The sequence below is a fragment of the Aspergillus caelatus genome, assembly GCF_009193585.1.
Source record: "Aspergillus caelatus strain CBS 763.97 unplaced genomic scaffold BDV27scaffold_6, whole genome shotgun sequence".
NCBI classification, from domain to species: Eukaryota; Fungi; Ascomycota; class Eurotiomycetes; order Eurotiales; family Aspergillaceae; genus Aspergillus; species Aspergillus caelatus.
The window spans coordinates 179,903-200,183 of record NW_022475269.1 but is presented as its reverse complement, the minus strand read 5'-3'; the positions used below and the strand labels follow the sequence as shown (position 1 = coordinate 200,183).

The 20,281-nt window shown below is 48.0% G+C and overlaps 8 protein-coding genes across 8 annotated transcripts; 4 read left to right on the top strand and 4 right to left on the bottom strand.

Annotated features, from left to right (window-relative positions):
* Positions 1 to 723: 723 nt before the first annotated feature.
* BDV27DRAFT_119996 (3' exoribonuclease family protein) lies at positions 724 to 1,916 on the bottom strand. The gene is made up of 2 exons (XM_032064990.1): positions 1,711 to 1,916; positions 724 to 1,642 (listed from the first exon to the last, which is right to left on the bottom strand). The coding sequence occupies exons 1-2, from the start codon at positions 1,847 to 1,849 to the stop codon at positions 807 to 809; spliced, it is 975 nt and encodes a 324-aa protein (XP_031933159.1). The 5' UTR covers positions 1,850 to 1,916; the 3' UTR covers positions 724 to 806.
* Positions 1,917 to 3,281: 1,365 nt separating this feature from the next.
* BDV27DRAFT_119992 (phosphatidylethanolamine N-methyltransferase) lies at positions 3,282 to 7,071 on the bottom strand. The gene is made up of 4 exons (XM_032064989.1): positions 6,570 to 7,071; positions 3,851 to 6,437; positions 3,699 to 3,789; positions 3,282 to 3,638 (listed from the first exon to the last, which is right to left on the bottom strand). Exons 1-4 carry the CDS (start codon positions 6,748 to 6,750, stop codon positions 3,582 to 3,584), a joined length of 2,916 nt encoding a protein of 971 aa, XP_031933158.1. The 5' UTR covers positions 6,751 to 7,071; the 3' UTR covers positions 3,282 to 3,581.
* A 564-nt stretch (positions 7,072 to 7,635) lies between these two features.
* Positions 7,636 to 8,680, bottom strand: BDV27DRAFT_140748 (uncharacterized protein; the record flags this gene model as incomplete). The annotated part of the gene is made up of 5 exons (XM_032069719.1): positions 7,636 to 7,687; positions 7,794 to 7,867; positions 7,897 to 8,399; positions 8,478 to 8,561; positions 8,623 to 8,680. The coding sequence occupies 5 exons, from the start codon at positions 8,678 to 8,680 to the stop codon at positions 7,636 to 7,638; spliced, it is 771 nt and encodes a 256-aa protein (XP_031933157.1).
* A 261-nt stretch (positions 8,681 to 8,941) lies between these two features.
* BDV27DRAFT_152487 (uncharacterized protein) lies at positions 8,942 to 11,628 on the bottom strand (the record flags this gene model as incomplete). Its single annotated transcript, XM_032071571.1, has 3 exons — positions 8,942 to 10,822; positions 10,879 to 11,219; positions 11,469 to 11,628. 3 exons carry the CDS (start codon positions 11,626 to 11,628, stop codon positions 8,942 to 8,944), a joined length of 2,382 nt encoding a protein of 793 aa, XP_031933156.1.
* Positions 11,629 to 12,164: 536 nt separating this feature from the next.
* Positions 12,165 to 12,825, top strand: BDV27DRAFT_140747 (uncharacterized protein; the record flags this gene model as incomplete). Its single annotated transcript, XM_032069718.1, has 3 exons — positions 12,165 to 12,323; positions 12,356 to 12,402; positions 12,753 to 12,825. 3 exons carry the CDS (start codon positions 12,165 to 12,167, stop codon positions 12,823 to 12,825), a joined length of 279 nt encoding a protein of 92 aa, XP_031933155.1.
* Positions 12,826 to 13,598: 773 nt separating this feature from the next.
* Positions 13,599 to 15,303, top strand: nbp35 (Fe-S cluster-binding ATPase). Its single transcript, XM_032064988.1, has 2 exons — positions 13,599 to 13,685; positions 13,747 to 15,303. Exons 1-2 carry the CDS (start codon positions 13,655 to 13,657, stop codon positions 14,691 to 14,693), a joined length of 978 nt encoding a protein of 325 aa, XP_031933154.1. The 5' UTR covers positions 13,599 to 13,654; the 3' UTR covers positions 14,694 to 15,303.
* A 971-nt stretch (positions 15,304 to 16,274) lies between these two features.
* BDV27DRAFT_97619 (pepsin-like aspartic protease) lies at positions 16,275 to 17,964 on the top strand. Its single transcript, XM_032078106.1, has 3 exons — positions 16,275 to 16,860; positions 16,918 to 17,681; positions 17,736 to 17,964. The coding sequence occupies exons 1-3, from the start codon at positions 16,475 to 16,477 to the stop codon at positions 17,861 to 17,863; spliced, it is 1,278 nt and encodes a 425-aa protein (XP_031933153.1). The 5' UTR covers positions 16,275 to 16,474; the 3' UTR covers positions 17,864 to 17,964.
* Positions 17,965 to 18,294: 330 nt separating this feature from the next.
* Positions 18,295 to 20,057, top strand: BDV27DRAFT_119987 (putative cofactor for methionyl- and glutamyl-tRNA synthetases). Its single transcript, XM_032064987.1, has one exon. The coding sequence runs from the start codon at positions 18,556 to 18,558 to the stop codon at positions 19,876 to 19,878; it is 1,323 nt and encodes a 440-aa protein (XP_031933152.1). The 5' UTR covers positions 18,295 to 18,555; the 3' UTR covers positions 19,879 to 20,057.
* Positions 20,058 to 20,281: the final 224 nt, after the last annotated feature.

Genomic DNA, 20,281 nt, shown 5'->3' with positions numbered 1-20,281 from the left:
TGAATCCTCAATATCTTGATAAGATCACAAGCTTTTGAGCTTAAAATATGCTTATAGTTTCCTAAGCTTAGTATTTGGTATACCATCCCACATGCTTCATATACAGCCCAAATTCTGTACGGCCAGGATAGAACTAGGCAATGTGATTGAGGGTAGTATTCTATACAGCTTAAATAGTCTACTCGAAACACTCAATAACTATTTCTCACACGCTATTTAGAAAGAGCCTAGGATAGAGCTTCTTTAGCTTTTTCAAAGTAGGTATCAGAGTGGTTTAACAGTGTTTGAATTAGGCGAGTAGGGCGACTAATCTAGAACCTAGATACTCTTTTTCAAACTAAGTTTGGGCCTGTTTAGATATATAGAATTGAATGCTACCTTATTGGAATGCAGTCTCAGGCTTGTAGATTGGTACTAGACCGAGCGCCTGATTCTACGCTATTCTAGTTTTGAAAGTGTTATTATATTTAGTAGATAGTTGAACACACAAGACCAAATTCTTAGGGAAGTTTGGTGGTATCTTACCCTATATCTAGGCCTTCTATTTATACAGATTTCGTTTCGAAGGGGCCGCTTTTTAGCTGTGTGATAGGTGTTTGAATTTGTTGGTATTTGAAGTACGGGACTTGTTGGCAAGGTGTTGTAAATACTTTTGACGTCAATCTGGTGACCCGATCATGGCCACAGTACTTCAAATCAACACAGGGGACATCCAGAACCCATTTACATTCAATGCTAAAAAGATAATTGACAGAGGATATATTAGAGCATGCAATGACATTTCATCTTGATCTTCAATCGGTAGCTTATTTTGCAACACCTCCCCCAGGAGCCAGACCAGCAAAGCGCTCTGCAGACTCTCTGGCAGCCTCAGTCAGAACGGAGTGCGCTCCTCGAGCCGCATCCACAGCACCATCTAACAGTGCTTCGTGTCCAGAGCGCTTATCATCGGGTCCTAACAGCGCCTTTGAGCTGTCTCCCTTCAGCCAAATCTCTGTAATTTCATCCCTGGAAGGCATATAACCGACCACACATGCGGACAATATGGCCCTGTGTTCCGCTGGATCTGTGTCTAACATCAATTTCGGCTTGGCTTCGCCGTCTTCTGATTCGTCAGCGACAATAGCAGCCACTCCACCAGCAATGAGATCAAGGCAATCAATACGAGCGTCAGAGATGGCAGCAGACGCAGCGGTAATGCATCCAGCAAGAACATTCATCATCCCCCATGGAGCATCGTGGGAGTCAGGCGCATCGCCCCACCAACGGTCATCTTCTGCTTCTAAGATAGTGATGGTGATATCGAGTCCACTCTTCGGCCACCGCTCGGCGACAATTACCCCTCTTAAGGCGGTCTCTAAGTGTACACCAAGATCGCGTTCGGTGGCATCGCGGATATGTCCTTTCCTCTTGCGGGCGGCGAACGGGGCATATTTAACGTGAGTTGTGAGAACTAGGTTAGGGGAGAATGTAGCAGAGCGAGGAAGCGGCTTCGGGCCATGAACTGTGCAGGCGAGTTTCAATGCTGAGGAGGGGGGGATGAGAGACTTTGGTGACGAGCGTGCGGCGGCCAGAGAAGCCGAAGGTTCATATTCAAGATAGGCGGATCCAGAAGCAGAAGGAATAAGGCCGGTTTTCAAGACTAAGTTTTAATTCACGTAAGCCCAAGCACTACATAAGCCGTCGTCAGGGGGAGGTGATATTCCTTACAGATTTTCCGCAACTCATTGGGTTGCCTCTGACGTTGTGGTCGGCCAGTCGCAATGTCGGAGGCGGAGTTTAGAGACGAGGCAAAGACTGCAGGCCTCGTGCCGCTGGGCGGCCCATTGATTCTTCTTCGGTCAGTCATTACACATTACTTGGCATCCGCTGGAATAATCGATGAGGGATGCGACGAGCAATTACGTCGTTGAAACTGAAGACTTGAAGTCAAGCTTGGGAAGCTGGTTTCGAGGCCCAGAAACGGAAATCTACAATTTTGGAGGGATGTTTGTTCTGTTTGCTTGCATTGCACAAGTGGAGTCGACGCCAATTTTTCCTTCCTTTATCTACCCTTCTGCCTTTCTCTTCTTCTCTCTCTTCCTTTCTTTTTTTTTTTTTTCCCACACAAACAACCGACAGGTTACTTGCTTAATGATGCAGTCTTGTCGAAATCTGTGATCATCATGATTCACCCATAGTATCTCGGTACTAACATTGTTATTTGTGAGTCTCCAATCCAGTCTGCAACAACATTTCACCACATTTTGTATGAGGAAAACTATCCAAAATTTCTGTTCGGCGACAAACGAATGGGCCATTGAACAACATGCACTACCATCTGACAATAACCCCTCACAATCTTTATGTTATGATCAACATGTTTGGGTATATGCTCATTGAATGTTTAGACAGGACTATGCAACAAAATTTCCGCACAGGGCTTAAAACTAACAAGGTATGTTTTTTTTCGTTTCCCCTCCCCCCTTTTTCAAACTACATTTCCATGATGTAAAAAGTTTTTATTCAGTTCTGCTTCTGCAAATATATTGAAGAAAACTAAACCATACCAAACCTTCTGATGCCATTCGAAGCTTCACACATTGTCATCTACTCATCGATGCCATGAAACATTTCGCTGACAGCTTCAAGAACCACAACAGGAATTACACCTCATCTGTACAAAACAAAACAACCAGTAGGTATGCAAAACTTCACACATAAAACACCTACCACCCAACCTTCATGATGACAACTAGTCAATCCATTCAATGATCTCCATTGGAGAATCTCCCCTCGAGCTTGCGTCGGTCATCACGCAGTGTCTAATACAATGATCCATTCATCCATCTCCCTTATACTGGACCATTTGTCTGCCGTCGAAAGATGGTGTGACGATTGGGAGGAAGGTTGTGGAGTTTCGGATAGTGGGCTCATATCGTTGTATATCCACGCTGTCTCTGTTGGTTTTGTATGCTATGCTTGACTTGTGTCAGTTTCTATGCCTCGACTTGCTGTTCGTTTTGACAGCTTGGAGAGGGGTAGCGATTGGCAGGGGATGGGATGAATTAACCGGCTTGGCTGATCAATTCGTTACAACTGCCTTGTATAATCGGGTAGTTCCTTACGATTACACACTGCGCTTCTTGATGGCACATTGTGCTGACAGATGGACAGATTGTAGACTTGAGCTCGACTACTATATATAGACGCAAATGTGTTGGCCAGCTTTGACAAGAATAATAATATTTTTTACTTTGAAATTCTTTAGTCCATCATCTCTATTGCTGTAGACCATCTAGTCGTAAAAGAAAATAGTCTTTCATATTTCATAATATGTACGGGACTAAGTTAATGCATAGATAGGTAAACACTACATCTTGGATGCAGAAAAAGTAAGCAAGTCTTTCCACTCGCTCCCTTGACCACCGCTGCTTCTCATCCCTTTCTCGTTCTCTTGATGATTATACCTTACTGCGATAAATCTCAGCAGCATCGTCCTTCCGAATAATAAGCGACACAATCATGTTTAGAAGTTTGTCGTTGCTCATATCAAGTATATCATATCGTTGATTAGAGGAACACCAAGTAACTGTTACACCTTACTCTTTCCTATCGGTCGGGGTGGACGCGCCGTCCCTTGACATGCTGTAAGGAGCCTGTAGAGGGCGCGAAGTTAGTGATTGAGCGGTGATCTTGGGATATATATATGTGCATACCAAGACCTTCTTTGCATTGCAAACCCTCCAGGCGAGGTTCCGGACAGTCCCGTCGGCCTGAACAACGCCAGGGGCGAATTCAATACCAAACCTGTGGCCAAAAGTTAGTATGAGCGCGAAGAAAATCGCTATACAGAAGAAGGATTACTCACATCTGGTGTACGGCAAATACAACCCGCTTAGCGAATTTACCATCGCGGTCCACCAAACTTCCGAACGACTCGTCTACGGCCTCCGGGGCGATCTCCGGATCACGATCGAAGCAGTTGCGGATGACGGGTAACAGGCTCCTCTCCACAGATGTTTGTGTAAGTTCATGGTCATCCTCCTCTTCATATCGACCAATGCGAATCTCAAATGGTCTTGAGATTGCCATGACATTGTGCTTGGCATTGTGATGATAGCGGAATTCGAAGACGCCCTGCGTCCAGAAGAGTTTGTCACCTGAGAATATAACCTCACCGGTCGCAAGATCACGCTTGTCCCCATCCTGCTGTTGTGCAGCCTTGATAACAACATCGCTTTTAACAATTCCCTTTTCACATGTTAAGTTATCGTATGCGCCTTCATTGACGGCAATCCACCTTCCTTGAGAGGAAACCCGGGTAACTTCACGAGATGTATTATCGATGACCTTGTACAAGCCAATCCAATCCTTCTTGCTATGATTTAAAGGTGCAGTCCACTTGACCTGAATCGGCGCACCATATTCGAACACGAGGTTTTTCAGGTCACCACGTCTATCAAGAGGCATGCGAGCGTTAGCGCCCTCTCTACCAGTGCTTTGATCATATTCGGCCAAAGAGGATGAATCAGTGCCTTCAACTTCTAGGGAATAGTCCCGCGAATCGTACCCAGCCAGATCTTCGTCAATGCGTGAGATGGTGACACGGGCGGGGTAATTCTGGAAGAGTGCAGTGGTATCCTTCACAAATGTATTGACACCATTAGCGAGTTTCGGTCGTGCCGTCTCGATAATCTCTTCGATAAACTCGAATGACTCGTCGAAGATCTTATCCACGCTGCCGTGGAGCTGTCTAAGAGTGGGTGGCAGTGACTTTTTCAAGCTCTTAACAAGCCCCGCATCCTGTCGCAGACTCTGACCATACAGTTTCTGCATATGCGGACGCTCGATAAATTGAATGAAAGCTAGGCTGAGAATATGGCTGAGAAGCGCCAGGAAAGTTATGGCTCCACTGCTGGTGATAAGAACCGCACCCCAGACGCCGGCCAGACCCAGTACACGCTCAGGGTTGTTTAAGAAACGATAGATACCATTATACGTCAACTTTGACGAGCCATCAAAGAAGAAGTCACCGTAGAACCAGCCGAATTCACCGAGAGACTCATAGATGCTGACCGAAGTCCAAATTTGTAAACTAATGAGGCCTGCGCCCAAGACATGGCGGAGCAAGACCAAGCCGTACCCCCAGTCAGCAGGAAAAGTGTACATCTTCCATACTGCAGCAATGAAACTGGCGTAGCACATGATCATACTCAAATGATATGTGCCTTTCCACTGGTTCCATGCCTCCTGAGGAGTTTCACCATACTTGACAAAGTGCCGGGTCCATGCCTTATGATTCGACTGGCGATGAAGCATGTATCCAACACCGATCGAGAACCAGAGTCTCCATACAGCAGCGTTTGCTACGAAAAGAAATTGGTACCAAGGTGTAGAGGGTGTCAAAACTGTGAGTGCGAATACAAGGAACTGGATAAGGACAGATGAAGTATCTGTTATCCGATACAGATCCAGATTGTGGAGCCCTAATAGGTCGTGGACTGACTGCGGTGGGCTGCTTGAAAAGGTTGGCGCGTGGGGAATTTGTTCATCAACCGACGTTGGCGCAATGGGAGAATCGGCAGGGCGGCTCGAGACAGATCCAGTTTCCTGCTCTGCTGGACGCTTGCGGGACGGTGGAGGATTGTACGTCTTGTCAATATGTGGGTTTTCGACCAGCACTAGGAAAGCGAATTGAGCCGCATGGGCGATGATAGAAATAAAAAGCACTTTGTAGCTCGCAGCCATCAGGGAGATACCGTAATAGCCAGCGTAGCCAACCGAATACATTGGATGGGGTGCCATCTCAAACACGCCGTCGAACGTAAGTTCCTGGTCAATGAGATAGAAGAAATCGCCCCAGTACCAGGCGAAATCCTTTACCACCCGATGAGCGTCGAGCTTGACCCAAAGGTTGAACAGCACCAACACGATGCCGGCGGACCATCGCAGGACAGTCATCAACACGCTCTCGTTGACAGGGTGGTGACTACAAGCTATCGCAAAGAGACAATACGACATGAAGTCGCACATTAGTATCAGATCCACAAGGCGTCTAAAAACGAGCCATGTGTTATACTCAATTGGGGCTTTATCGAATGAATAGTCCTCGGGGATCTTAGTTTCCAGCTCCCGCTTGAAAAAGTTGTACAAGTTAGGATGGGGGTTCTTGCCCGTAGCTGGATTCACAAAGACCTTGGTTTTCTCAGCCCAGCGGACTAGCGTTTTGTGGTGCGATTGATTATGAAGAAGCCATCCAATTCCGGCGTTGTAGGCCGCACGCCAGAAAAGGTAGATAATGGCAAAAACAGGCACTTTCGCACCGGTAGGAAGCTGCCACAAAAGAAGTATATGAGCACCAAGGATTGCAAGAACAATCACGTCAGAAAGATTCTTTGGTTCCGAGGGCGACAAGAGCTGAGAGACCATGTCATGAGTTTGCGGCACCGTGAATACTGTAGAGGGGCACGAATTAGCTTATTTATCCGCGATGACAGGCACCGATACAACAATTGCACATATTCCTTCAGTTTGTGTAACCAATGCATCGGATAAGGGATTAGTTTTCGAGGAAGATGACCACTTACTCGTACCATCAGGTGTCCGACCAAATGTCTTGCAGTCCTTACCAGCCTTGTCCTTGAGCTCTACGTCACCGGTGGCCGTGAGGGCCTCGGGACTAAGAGTCGAGGTGGACTGAGAGGCCACATGCCTCTCCCGAAGGCCTTCATCATCGATTCGGGTGCTTGTTGAAAGTCCACGATCCATGATTCAGACTCAGCAGAGCAAAATGTTGAAAAAGCGGCGAGGGTTCAAGGGTTGGGGCAGAAGCATGTGAGAGGGGGAACAGCGCGGGTGTTATTTATGTCTAATGATTGGTCTGCGTCATGTGAAGCGCAGATCCACCGCGTTTCCTATTTGGTTAGGTAAGGTAACGGTCAATTGTTGCTGTGGTTAGAACAGAGCAAAAGGTGAAGAAGCATTGGGTTGGATTGGAAACTTTGGAGAGAAGAAATGTTTTTCTTGTGAGGGGATTTGGCAAATCGTTCTAATTTATGCCCTTAGCGAAACGTTGAGACAAGAGTGCGCAAGACAGCACCCATGAGCAGCGCCTCGATCCTTTGCACAGTGGCAGAAGTGGAACTCGCGGACTGGGGAAAAGCAACAGCAGTGGTTAGTGCCCTGGTAAGGCCAATCATGACGGTGGTGCGGGTTCCAGTTGGCAAGGGCAGAATGGCCCGGAATGGAGGAGAAGGACCGTCACTACCCTACTAGGGATGGTTTCAAATGTCAACATTTCAGAACTGGTCTTCAGAGGAGTTTTGGCGCTAATAGTAGTAATTTAGGGGTCTTACTCCGTCGTACATACAGAATACTAGTACGTATATCGTTAGGGTACAGGTCACGGTTGAACGGGACCTGTTCAACCAAATATACCTATGACAGTTAAAAGAAAAAGTATTAAGTAAAAAAAACTTGATTAGATATGCAGTAATTTATATATCAATAATAATAATTTATAAAAGCTCGAATTTTTTTATATATTCTTTTCCTTAGTATTTTGTTGGTCGAGTCCCAAATTCTGCCACCGCCCTTGTGACCCCCGGTCTGGTTTCTATGAATAGAAGACATCCGTATACAAGTGATGGACGACTAAAGAATTATTCTTTCGTGTCTCTTGCCAATCAAAATCAATTTTGGAGGTCTTTTATGTCGTAGGAAATTGCTTGACCTAAGCAGTCATAACAAAGGAAATACTTTATACACACTCACACAGAAATGGCTAAAATCATTACTTATCCCCCACTCACAACCAATCCAGGAACTCTGGAGTGAAGTAACTGAGAATAGCATCCGCCCCGGAGCGAACAATAATCTCAGTCGACTCAAACGCCATGTCCTTCAGTTAAATACTCCAGCGCGGGCAGCAGCATGTATCATGGCGAACTCACCGGACGCCTGTATGGCGACGACCGGCACGGTGGAGACATTCTTGGCATCGCTCAGGATATCGGGATAGGTAGGCTTGACTATGATTATGTCGGTACCCTCCTGCATATCGCGTAGCATCGCCTTGCGGCCTAGGGTCCGCGCTGGCGGCGGCAGCAGATAGTGCTTGCGGTCCCCAAAGGCCGGCGCGGAGGAGGCAGCCTCGCGGAACGGCCCGTAAAGACAGCTGGCGTACTTGGCGGAGTAAGACATGATGGCGACCTTGCTCTCGAGCCGGTGTTGGAAGAGCTTGAGCTTGATGGCGCGGATACGGCCGTCGTTCATGTCAGAAGGTGCGACGCAGTGGACGCCCGCCTGGGCGAACGACAGAGCGATGTCTGACACGCGTGCCCACTGACGCCTCGTTGTCCACTGTGCCATCCGGGAACACCACCGCGCAGTGTCCGTGGTGTGTGTACTCGTAGAGACTCACGTTGGCAACCGAGTATAGACCCGGAAAGGCCTCTCGGATTAGCGGGATGGCCGGCATGATGGGGCCGTCCAACTGTCGGCCATGGAGCCACTAGCATCTTTTTTGTCGTTGCTCGGTGGCGAGCCGAATAGAATAATCAAGTGAAGGCCCTTGGCGACTTGGGGGGGGGAGGAATGGTATCAGCTTATTGATACCTCGTCGGTTCTAGTTGGGGAGACTGGTGATGGGTTTTTCCAGGTCGGGGTCGGCACTGAGGAAAACGGGGTAGATAAACATCGACTGTTGGATTCGATCAGTGCCTAAATAGGGCTGGGATGGTCTAGGAATTGGTATTCACCTTGTGTAGTTGCCGTTCAGCCTGCCACATGGCTGACACTGTATGGTTGTACCCGCTCTTGAGCTCAGTCGGAGGTAGGCACAAGGCACGAACGCTCTTCGTCCGATAATTGGGGTATGACCACTAGTCCATGCAGAGTTGTTGACAGAGACTCGATAGCTGCGCAAAACAAGTCTGCAAATCGATGGATCATGCAGGTCTCATAAACTCGTGTTGTATCTGAACTTTAGCTCTAAGGTCTTCTTTCTGCCGTTGTTCTCTGTTTCCAATTTCGACGCCAGATGTCCTGGTAAACACACTAACCACAGGTCTGTCTTGTCATGCTGTTGTTCCTCGTAGATGGAATCAACCTCAAGTTTGTCTTCTCCATCCTCGACCCAGGCTTCGCTCCCGAAACTGGCCGATCCAACGTTGACGAAGTTGACAATACTCGAGAATCTTTCTTCCTGGCCCCAGCCTGTGCACTTCTGGATGATGTGCTTGAACCCGAGGGACTCGTACGGGATTGCGGAAACTAGATCGGCTTGGACCTCCCTGAGGAGCTCAATACAGCTAAGGTTCGGCGAAAGTCGGACTCGGACTGACATATAGTTCACACAAGGCCCGACAACCGTCTCGATATCCGGAATGTGAGCCTGGCGCCCAGCGATGAAGTCACCGAACACGACATCGGCTGACTGAGATACTGAGGAGATTGTGAGGGCCCAGGCTACCTTAACAATGACGGCTGTGCTGAGGCCGTAGCGCCGTAGGTTTGGTTCCACAATGGACCGTCTGAGCTCGCCGTCTAAGTTCTTGTCGAAAGGTGGTCCGCACCTACCTCGTCTCACTAGTTGTGGCATTCGGCTACCCTTGATATGGTTTCGCCAATAGAGCTCTGCATCGTGTTTAAGGCGTGGGTCTAGTATTCTCCTGGCGTACTCATGGAAGGGCAAGGTGCACGGGACTGGCTGGGAGAAGTAGAGGTACCGAAGATGTTGCCCAAATGTGTCGGCGCAGAACCCATCATACTGCGCATGGGAGAGCCGCATAATGAGTCTATGCCTGGTAGGGGATGCTTTGATCAGGTCAAATTGCAAGATAGGGCTTCCTAGAGGAGAGATCCTATCTATCGCGTATATTTTGTTGCTTTGCGTTTCCGTTTCGTCGATGGTTGAATGGTGAATTCTAAATGGAACGTTTTGTGCATGATGCACCCGCATGTAGATTCTATCGTCGATAAGTTCGAACACAGTTCTGAGGATCGAGTGTGCCTCAACAAGACCTTTGCAGCTTCTTTCGAGTTGTTGCAAGTCAAGTTGGCCCCGAAAGTCGTACACAAGGTGGTCGATCCATCCTCCATTGATTGCGCCCACAGACGCCGCCCACTCCTGGAAGTCAGTTGCTCTCAAAATAATTGTATTGTGGTGCCAGTATAGGTATTTTTTAGCATCATCGGTAGTCGCTGTATCTCCCACATCAGTACTCCCGACTATTGCAAGCTCGGCCATATTTTGCAATATGGGACATCTCAAGATATCCTGCATTGTTAACCCAAGATTCTTCGAGCGTGATGCCGCGACAAGCCTTATTGCCGCGAGTGAATCACCACCCAAAGCGAGGAAATCGCTCTGTCTTCCAATACCTGTGACGTCTTGATCGAGAATACCTGCCCACAACTCAGCGAGCATAGGCTCATTGTCATTTGCGGGAGGCACTAGCGGGTTGTCACTCACGGGTAACGACGACGCAAGCAAGGCCTTATAGCCTAATTTACTCGCATTACTCCGGAGCTTCCTGCGGTTAGTCTTGTAGTTTTGCGGTAGATTCTTCATAACGAGGAAAGCTCTAGGAATCATGTGCTGGGGAAGAGTTCCTTTAAGGTGTTTCCGAGCGAGAGAGATAACTGTTTCACTATCAAGGTTTGGGTAGTCGTCTTGCTTGCGCACATGTTCCAACTCCAGACGACAGAAGGTCGTCAAAACAGGTCGATCTGGGGCATCAAATGGCCTGACTAGGTCCACGATAGCTTCTGATTTTGGCGGCAACATACCACGGAGGTTTGACTCAATGTCTTCTAGCTCAACACGCAGTCCACGAATCTAAAAGTCCGTGTGTTACAAGTGACAAAATTGGGTATTGTATACGTCCTACGTACCTTGACTTGAGCATCGGCGCGCCCATATATTGACAGACTGCCGTCTATCTCATATCTTCCCAAGTCTCCCATTCGTAAGTATCTGCAACCTGTGGCAGCAGATCGTTCTAGCGCCCAAACAGGAGGTTTGATGAAAGTTTTGGCGGTCTTGTCCGGATCATTCAAATACCCAGTCGCTAGTTCATGACTTTCAAAGACAATCTCCCCCACTGCACCTATGGGGACTAACTTGTTCACGTCTTGCGGATCCACAAGCCACGATAGTCCACCGATAGGAAACAGGCCATGCGTTTGATAATGTGGATTACTTCGGTCTGTGATCATAAAGCCCCCTTCGTTCGCTAGTGGATTATATCAGTACCATGCCAAAATGATCCAAACGCTGTCTATTACATACCACTATATAGTTGGATGAAGTGGACGTAGGTAGCCCAAGCGCAAAACCCTTGCTCTTGTTGAAGGCGGCAGTCATAGCCCTGATTATCGAGGGAATGAAGAGACCGTCTTCACTGCGGCTGAAGCTCTAGGAATTGACATGGTGGTGCTTGACAATCCCAGACATTGGTTGGAAGGCCCCCCGTTGGGCTCACTGGCGAAAAGCTTTCCTTCCGGTTGAATGTATGTTGCAGTCTGATGAGGTTGTTTACGCGACGGGTTGTTGACGCAATCCGCGCGTACGACGGTATGGCCTCGTGACATTCTGCGATCACTACCAAGAGCCAGTCGCTGCTGCCGCTTTGGGGCTCTCATTGCCAACGTGTTCTCTGGAAGCATTTGCTCTTGCCACTGACAAGTTCAGGCTAAGATTATTTGAGGCACATAAAGCATATGAAGCGTCCAGCGTGCAAGAAGCCACTAACATCATACTAGAACACAACCTCGAGTTTCCACTTATTTTCAAACCGCATACTGGATACCTTTCAGAGGGCGTGTTCAGAGTGGAGAGCCTCGCCCAGGTAGAGGACGCTGTACAATCGATCAATGTAGAGAGACACGGCGCAGCTTTCGCCATTGAGAGGTACTGTGACGGACCGGCAGTGGATGCAAACTTTATACTTTGCGATGGTGAGGTGTTACACTTCGAAGTATCCGACGAATCCCCCAAAGGTGCGGATGTTAACGGCGACGGTGACGTTGAAAGCTTTATTGAACTAGGAGGTGTCTTTCCATCTTGTCTCCCCACTGATGAACTTGCCCTCCTTCGGGACTCGCTGCATCGAAGCTTGTGTCAAATGGGTTTCCGGGACGGGGTTTTTCATCTCGAAGCGCGGGTTGCAAACTTAAGCATGAAATTCACGATGAAAGACAATGTGCTTGACTTAACCGAACGCTGTGTTCTGGCCAAGGGAAAATCCTCAGTCTGGTTGATCGAGGTGAACCCCCGACCACCCGGCATCGAAGTCTCGGATATCTTGAAGCATACGTATGGCATCGATTACTGGGGCGTTGGATTGCTCTTTGGTCTCAAGACAGGCAGCGTGCCAGGCAGCTTTCATATACCTTTCTGCAAGGGCCGCAATACTGGTCCGAGACAATATTCATTCCGGTTAGGATCTTTGATTCGGAAGACGTGTGTCTAGAACTCTTCAGCAGACGCCCTGATATTGCTGAATGTGTCTCGTGGTTTCATTGTCATTATAGCAAAGGCGCTCGCGTACCAGACCCTCGCACCACAGGTGTGTTTTCGTGGACGGCACATTTTAACATATTTTCGCGATCATCTCGGGCACACTTGTTGGAAATCGCGGACTGCTTTAAGAAGGAGGTCAGGTTTTCGATTGTATAGATGAGGATAGACGTTTTCACGAACTACTCAAAACCCAAATCCCTTAACAGCATAACAAATGTGCACTCAATTCACTAATGACTGATAGGAAACGTGTAATTGATGACATAGACATAAAGGACTTCCAGGGTTTGGGTTTAACAATTCAAACCCGCTCCTGACCTGGTATCGGGTCAGGTTTTTTGTAGTTAATCCAAATGATTACTAACTCAATCCTAAGATAATATATATATATATATAACTAAAGGTACTGAAGAAGCTTTGAAAGCGCGTTTTAGCACTCTAATAAGGCGTGTGTATAATGAGATACCTAAGGAATAGTCGAATAAATCGATGGAGTCTATATCAAGGTGTATTGATACAGTGATTCAGGTCCATACATAGCAGGTATAGTAAGTATTAGTCGGTAAAAATAACAGTATTTTATCTATAGATTTATTATTCCTCTAGAGTACTCCGTACGTACTCGGGATATATCTTTATATTGACTAGTAAATTGCTAAGAAAGTAGAAGAAATAGACAGGAACTACTTTATTTTCTCGCAGACTTCGGTTTAAATCCTGCCCCTCTCTACTCTCTTACTAGTAGTATTTACCCCTCACCGACTCGCGTAGGTTCGGATGTTCACATCTCGGAATCCATGTCATCAGCTCTTTCTGAAGTTTACTACGAGCGTTGCATCGTCAATGAAGGAATCAATGCTCTGTTCTTCCAATTACTTGTATATAGTATCGAAGGGAATTTATTGAGGGTTTATATCGCTCTTATCGAAGACTCCGACACCGCACGTAGGATACCCAATCGCTACTAGAATGTTTGTAAGCTAGTAACCTTAACTTATCTAATCAAACCCCGATTATCAAGCATTTCTTCCGCCACCTTTATCTAAGTTTCCCTCAAATTTTGCGTCTGCACAAGTTTTTCTATCCATTTTATATATATATATATATATATATATAAAAGCAATAGCTGGGGAATAATATCACATTATGTCGCCAAGTCTAGTTGCTCCAGAGCCAGGTATGTGTGTACTTCTTCGATCGGAGGTATTGTTTCCCTCTGTTTTGCTAATTACTTCCAGAGCACTGCCCTGGCCCTGAGTCGGAGCAGGCAGGCCAAGGTGATGCCTGCGCTGGATGCCCCAATCAACAGATCTGTGCCTCTGCCCCGAAGGGTCCCGATCCTGATATTCCCATCATCCAAGAGAGACTCTCCCAGGTCCGACACAAGATCCTTGTATTATCCGGGAAAGGTGGGGTTGGCAAATCGACCTTTTCCTCTCTCCTCGCGCATGCGTTCTCAGCGAATCCCGACTCGATGGTTGGCTTGATGGACACCGATATCACTGGACCTTCGATTCCAAAGCTGATGGGGGTGGAATCGGAGACAATCCACGTGAGCAACGCAGGCTGGAGTCCGGTGTGGGTGACAGACAACCTAGGCGCAATGAGCGTGCAGTTCATGCTACCCAATCGGGATGATGCAGTGATCTGGAGAGGGCCAAAGAAGAATGGTCTGATCAAACAGTTCCTAAAGGATGTGGACTGGGGTGAGCTGGACTATCTCATTATTGACACACCACCGGGCACCTCGGATGAACATCTGTCTGTCAACTCTCTCCTGAAGGACTCCGGAGTTGACGGTGCTGTCGTTGTCACTACACCACAGGAGGTATCCCTATTAGATGTTAGGAAAGAGATCGACTTCTGCCGCAAGGCCGGTATTCGAGTCTTGGGGTTAGTTGAGAACATGAGTGGCTTTGTCTGCAAGAACTGCAACACTGAAAGCCAAATTTTCCGGGCCACGACGGGCGGTGGTAAGCGGTTAGCGAAGAAAATGGGCATCCCGTTCCTAGGGGCGGTCCCTCTCGATCCCAGAATCGGAATGGCCTGTGACTACGGCGAAAGCTTTGTAGATGGCTTCCCAGATAGCCCGGCGGCAAAGGCGATCAAACAGGTGGTGCGCGCGGTCGGACAGTTGGTTGGAGAAGACCCTGATACTGTGCTACCGGATGATACAGCAGAGTGATGATTGCAATTTTCTCTTTCTGGGTCCATCTTTTGTTTTCAAGCGTGATTGCATTGGGGGTTAAAACTGTTCGAGACTTTGGCGTTTCTTTGGCATACAAATGATTGATACCACTGCAGATCATTCGAGGTTATCTAAATAGCATTATGAGTATTTAATGCGTTTTGCTTAGTGAGCATCAGTTTCCAAACCAGTGGCGCTCCCAGTTCGTATCGTGCCGTATAATGCGTTGTACACAGTCAAGAGCCAAGCCTTAAAATGGTGCAGCGCTGAAATCTAGGGACAAGTCGGTTCCCGTCCCTAATGATTAACCCACACAGTAATACTCCACCAGGGATTTCTCAGGGCTGCCACCTGCCTCATGAGGAGAGAATCGGCACTGCCAAGCATGACTATACTAGCAAAATCGTTATGTATAAATTGGGTACCCTGTTGATCGACGTTACCCAAACTATAGATAATTCTTGGCCCTGGTTAGAAGGTGAAATCCCACTTCTTGACGTCCCCAAGCTTCCTTGTGAGTAAAAAATGGGAATCGACTCGTCTTTGGTGTCCAAATTCTAGCGACCGTTGATTGGGCAGGTCTTCGAAAAGGACTGTCCGCTGTTCATGGCTGCAGAATTTATCCACAAGGTTGACGCAATCCATGGGGTACGTAGGCAGATAAGTAGTCTTGGGTCTCGGCCAGTCGAGATCCCTCCGTGTCCAAAAGCGCTAGATTATACCTATCAGATTTTTTTTTTTTTTTTAAAAAAAAAAAAAAAGAATCATATCTACTCTGTATGGAACTTCGATGACTGTTCCCAAGTCTTAACAAGGGCCAATCGCACGATTTCCTTGATTCTTTCTGGGGAAAATCATCCCTGTCCGTACCGCGTCTTATGGGACAATTGTACGGAGTAGTGTACCATACGAAGTAAGAGTGACTTGATTGCCGACGCCGCTGTGAATGGCTAGACTTTTGGAGGCAACGCTGCTTCAGGTGGTCGAGCTGAAACATTACTTGAGGACGCTGATTGGCCATTAAGTTTGCCGCTGGCGGGCCACCAGTCCGGGTGTTTCAAAAATTGTAGCTCCGTGCTTTAGCTTCCCAAGCCTTGAGTGGCTTCGGCGGCTGTGATCTCCACAGCCGCGATGCCTAAGGTTTGCCATGCCGACCCAAACACCGATCAGTCAACCCACTGTGTCAGCCGTATTGACTAACGGGCGAGGTACCAAGACTGTCCCCTCCCTACAGCTAACGTCACGTCGCTGTGGATTGGCTCCTTTCACTCTATTCAATTCTTGGATTCACCTTCGAGTGGATCCAGTACAGGATGCTTCCAAGCCTTCCAGTAGAGCGATGGATGGTCTATTGGCCCCCTATGAGTGGACCATATAAGCGTCTCAAAAGTCTTGGACGACTACACACAAAGTAGTATATCTCGGAAATGGCTCCATCTGGCTGCTTCTGAAGTCCATGCTTTTGCTGTGAATTTTTTTCGCCTTCCTCTTCTTCCTTTTTTTGTACGGTTACTTTTAATTGCTCTCCTTCTTAGATATCCAACTAAACCATCTTAATTCAGTTCCTAGCGCCTTGCTTGCAAGACCGGCTTTTCTTCTCTGATCATTGTCTTCTGACCATATACAGGCATCCAAGTCAGGCACTTGGCCCTGGTATATACCTTCGTTTCATTGATATACCCTTTCTTTGTATAGATACATCTTTTTTTTTTCTAGCCCCTCTAGCAGAGGCTTAATATCGTTCATTTCAAACTCAGAAGCAGCACAAGATTGCCACCATGAGATTTCTTCTGTCTTTTCTGATTACCTTGTCTCTCGCCTGCGGGGTGCTTTCACTTCCGTCCGGCTTAAAGTCTCAACTCAAAGGCAGGTCCTATAAGGTTGAGCGGGTACGGCGCGGAAATGAGCCTGTCCATGGCCCTGCGGCTCTGCGCAGAGCATACGAGAAATTCGGCATTGTTCCAACGGACCTTGGGATCGATTTGGATGATTTCGAACCCATAATGGAAAAGCATGCTGTCATTGCGAAGAAAGATGCCACCGAGCCAGACCAAAAAGGTGCTGTCAGTGCTGCCTCAGTCCTGGGGGATGCTGCATTTGTCTCTCCCGTCACCATCGGCGGTCAAAAACTTGTCTTGAACTTTGACACTGGCTCTGCCGACTTGTAAGTGCAATTCCTTACGGAATCTGTTAGCCCTAGCCGTTGACAATTAATCTATAGTTGGGTGATGAATACGGGGCTCCCAGAAGAAGCTCAAAAGGGTCGTACAGTGTATAACCCTTCCAACTCTTCTACGTTCAAGAAAATAGAGGGGGCTACTTTTAACATCTCCTACGGAGATGCCTCATATGCGTATGGTGGTGTGGGTACGGACACTGTCAACGTGGGGGGTGCCATTGTCAAAGACCAGGCCATTGGTATTCCGGATATGGTATCCAGCGCGTTCATTGAAGACGCCACCTCAAATGGTTTAGTGGGACTAGGATTCTCGTCTCTCAACACCTTCAAGCCTAAGCAGCAAAAAACCTTCTTCGATAACATCGCCGACAGTCTGCAGGAGCCTGTTATGACTGCGTCCCTCAAAGCCGACGGCGTTGGCGAGTACGAATTCGGCATACTCGATCATGACAAGTACCAGGGCGATATCGCAAACGTGAGCGTGGACTCTTCTAGTGGATTTTGGCAGTTCGAATCGGCGAAGTTTGCTGTTGCGGATGGAGATATACAAACCATCAAAGAGAACCCTACTGCCATTGCGGACACCGGAACCTCGCTTATGCTGCTCAGCCAAGAAGTGGTGGATGCCTACTATGCAAAGATAGAAGGTGCAATTTATGCCAGCAGTGCCAGCGGTTACATCTATCCCTGCAATGCCTCGCTTCCGAGTATTTCAGTTGCGGTAGGATCCAAGCATCTGGCGACAGTCCCAGGCAATCTGATCAATTTCTCCGAAGTTGGTATCAATAAGACGACCGGTGGAAAGGGTGAGTTTCCTTTTTCCAACTTTCTTTGACTCATTACTCATGATCTACTTTTAGTTTGCTTCGGGGGCGTTCAATCTAACCAAGGGTCCTCGATGCAAATCCTCGGCGATGTGTTCCTGAAGGCCTTCTTTGTGGTATTCGACTTGCGGGGACCTTCTCTGGGAATTGCAACCCCCAAATAGTTCGAATACTGTCGTCTTTGGTCACATCAATCAACAATTATTGAAAGATAGAGTATAGAATTTAAGAAAAAATTCATATACATCTTATCTTTCTTTATCAGCGGGTTAGACCCGAGATAGGATCAAATTATGGACCAAAGGAAGCCAAACGCTGCCCAACTCTGTAAATTACCGGTTATCCATAAGAAGTAGTAGATCATTATCAGAGAATAGAGCAAGATTGAGAAGGCTTAAGAGATATCATCGTGAACCAAACATTAATTTGGGTATGCTTAAAACAAACGCTGCTTTGGAATGCTGAGTCATGCATTGAAATACTAACCGAATATGGTTAGAAGCTCAAAAAGCAGCAGAAAAAAAAATGAAAGCAAAAAACACGTCCTTGAACCGCTCGCAAGTACAATTCAAGAAGTACATCGCGTGTTGTATTCTTTTAAACTAGATTAGATTCATGAACATTATTTAAAGAATATCTTTACGTATTAAAAGAGATCCCAATTATTTGGGATCTTGGTGGAAAATAAGTCAAGTTGTTTCCCTTTAAGCCTGGCGTGACCCTTCTGCGGGCCGCAAGAAGAACCCCGCGGTTGGTTCGACCTTTGGGACTGCGTTTGGGAATCATTTCTGTTGCCCCTCCTTGTCCGCCCACCACTTCATCTTTTCCCTTGTCTCGTGCCCGTCCGTTCGCAAAAATGGCCATCAACTCCGCGCCTGAGTCCTCCCTCCTTTCCCTCATCTACCGCTCTTACCCCACCGCTGTCTCTCCCGATGCCACAGAGACCGACCTATTGACCGTCTCGCCCAAGATTTTCCCTCAGACCACCTTCTCCGCCCCGGAAGAGGCCGACATCAAGCAATGGCTGGGAACGATCTCTGGTCTACAGGGTGCTCTTACCAAGGATGAGAAGCCCGTCATCACCACCATCTTCGGACAGCTGAACAGTCACTTGGCTACGCGGACCACCATTCTCGGGTCAAAGCCTTCCGTTGCTGATATCGCGGCGTATGCCCTTCTGGCCCCTGTAGTGGAGAAATGGAGCCCGGAGGAGCGTACCGGCGAGCAGGGCTACCACCACATTGTGCGTCACATTGATTTCGTGCAGAACAGCCGGTTGTTTGCACTCCGGATCCCTGAGGAGGAAAAGATTGCCATCGATGTGAACGATGTGCGCTTCGTGCCTAAGCCTGTGGACCCTAAGGAAGAGAAGGAGCGCAAGAAGAAGGAGAAGGCTGCTGCCCAGAACGCCGGTGCTCCGGCTGAGGGCAAGCCCCTCGTTGTTGGAAAGGGTAAGCCCGAGACTCCTAAGGAGGGAGCAGCCCCCGCCGCTGAGGGCAAGCCCAAGAAGGAGAAGAAGGAAAAGAAGGAGAAGCAGCCTAAGGCTAAGCCTGCTCCCGCTCCCGCTGCGCCCCCGTCTCCATGCGCCATCGACCTCCGTGTCGGCCACATTCTTCGTGCTATCAACCACCCCAATGCCGACTCCCTCTACGTTTCGACTATTGACTGCGGTGATGCCCCCGGCTCCGATAACACTTCTTTGGATGAGGCTACTGGCAAGACCGTCCGCACCGTGTGCTCGGGTCTGAACGGACTTATTCCTCTGGAGGAAATGCAGGGCCGTAAGATCGTCGCTGTTTGCAACCTTAAGCCTGTCACCATGCGTGGAATCAAGTCCGCAGCTATGGTTCTTGCAGCCTCCCCCCGTGTCGCGGAAGGTGAGGACTCGCACGGCGGTCCCGTTGAGCTCGTCAGCCCTCCTGCCGATGCGCCCGCCGGATCTCGGGTGTACTTCGAGGGCTGGAACGACGCCGAGCCTGAGAAGGTGCTCAACCCCAAGAAGAAGGTCTGGGAGACCTACCAGCCCGGATTCACAACTACCGATGACCTCGAGGTTGCCTTTGAGGCTAGCGCTGTCCCTGCTGTGCAGGGCCAGGAAGGCAAGCCTGCGCTGGGCAAGTTGGTTACCCAGGGAGGTGTTTGCACTGTCAAGAGCCTGAAGGGAGCTACCGTTCGGTAAAGGAGAATAATCACTACATCAATCAATATTAAAAATAAAGAGAGAAACAAAACCGAGCTCAGTTCTAGACCAGACAGTCCGTCGATTATTTATGAATGGTATGGATATAAAATCACTTGCGTGCATAGTATGGCAGTAAAAGCAACAGTGTTTTAACGTGAAACGACTTCTGTCTCTAATCTTCTATTGTAACTTTTCTGCGCATGTACATACACTAGGTGCCACTACTGTTACACTGTATCTCCTCAATATTCGCCTCTTCGAGATCAATCCCACTTCTGCCCCGCAGACTCCTCCACATCTCAATAGCGGAGAAGCGCCTCTAGATCCGGAAATACCCCATGTTATTCCCAACCCCCAATTCATCATCCCCCCCCCCCTGTAGGACCATATATGAACTTTA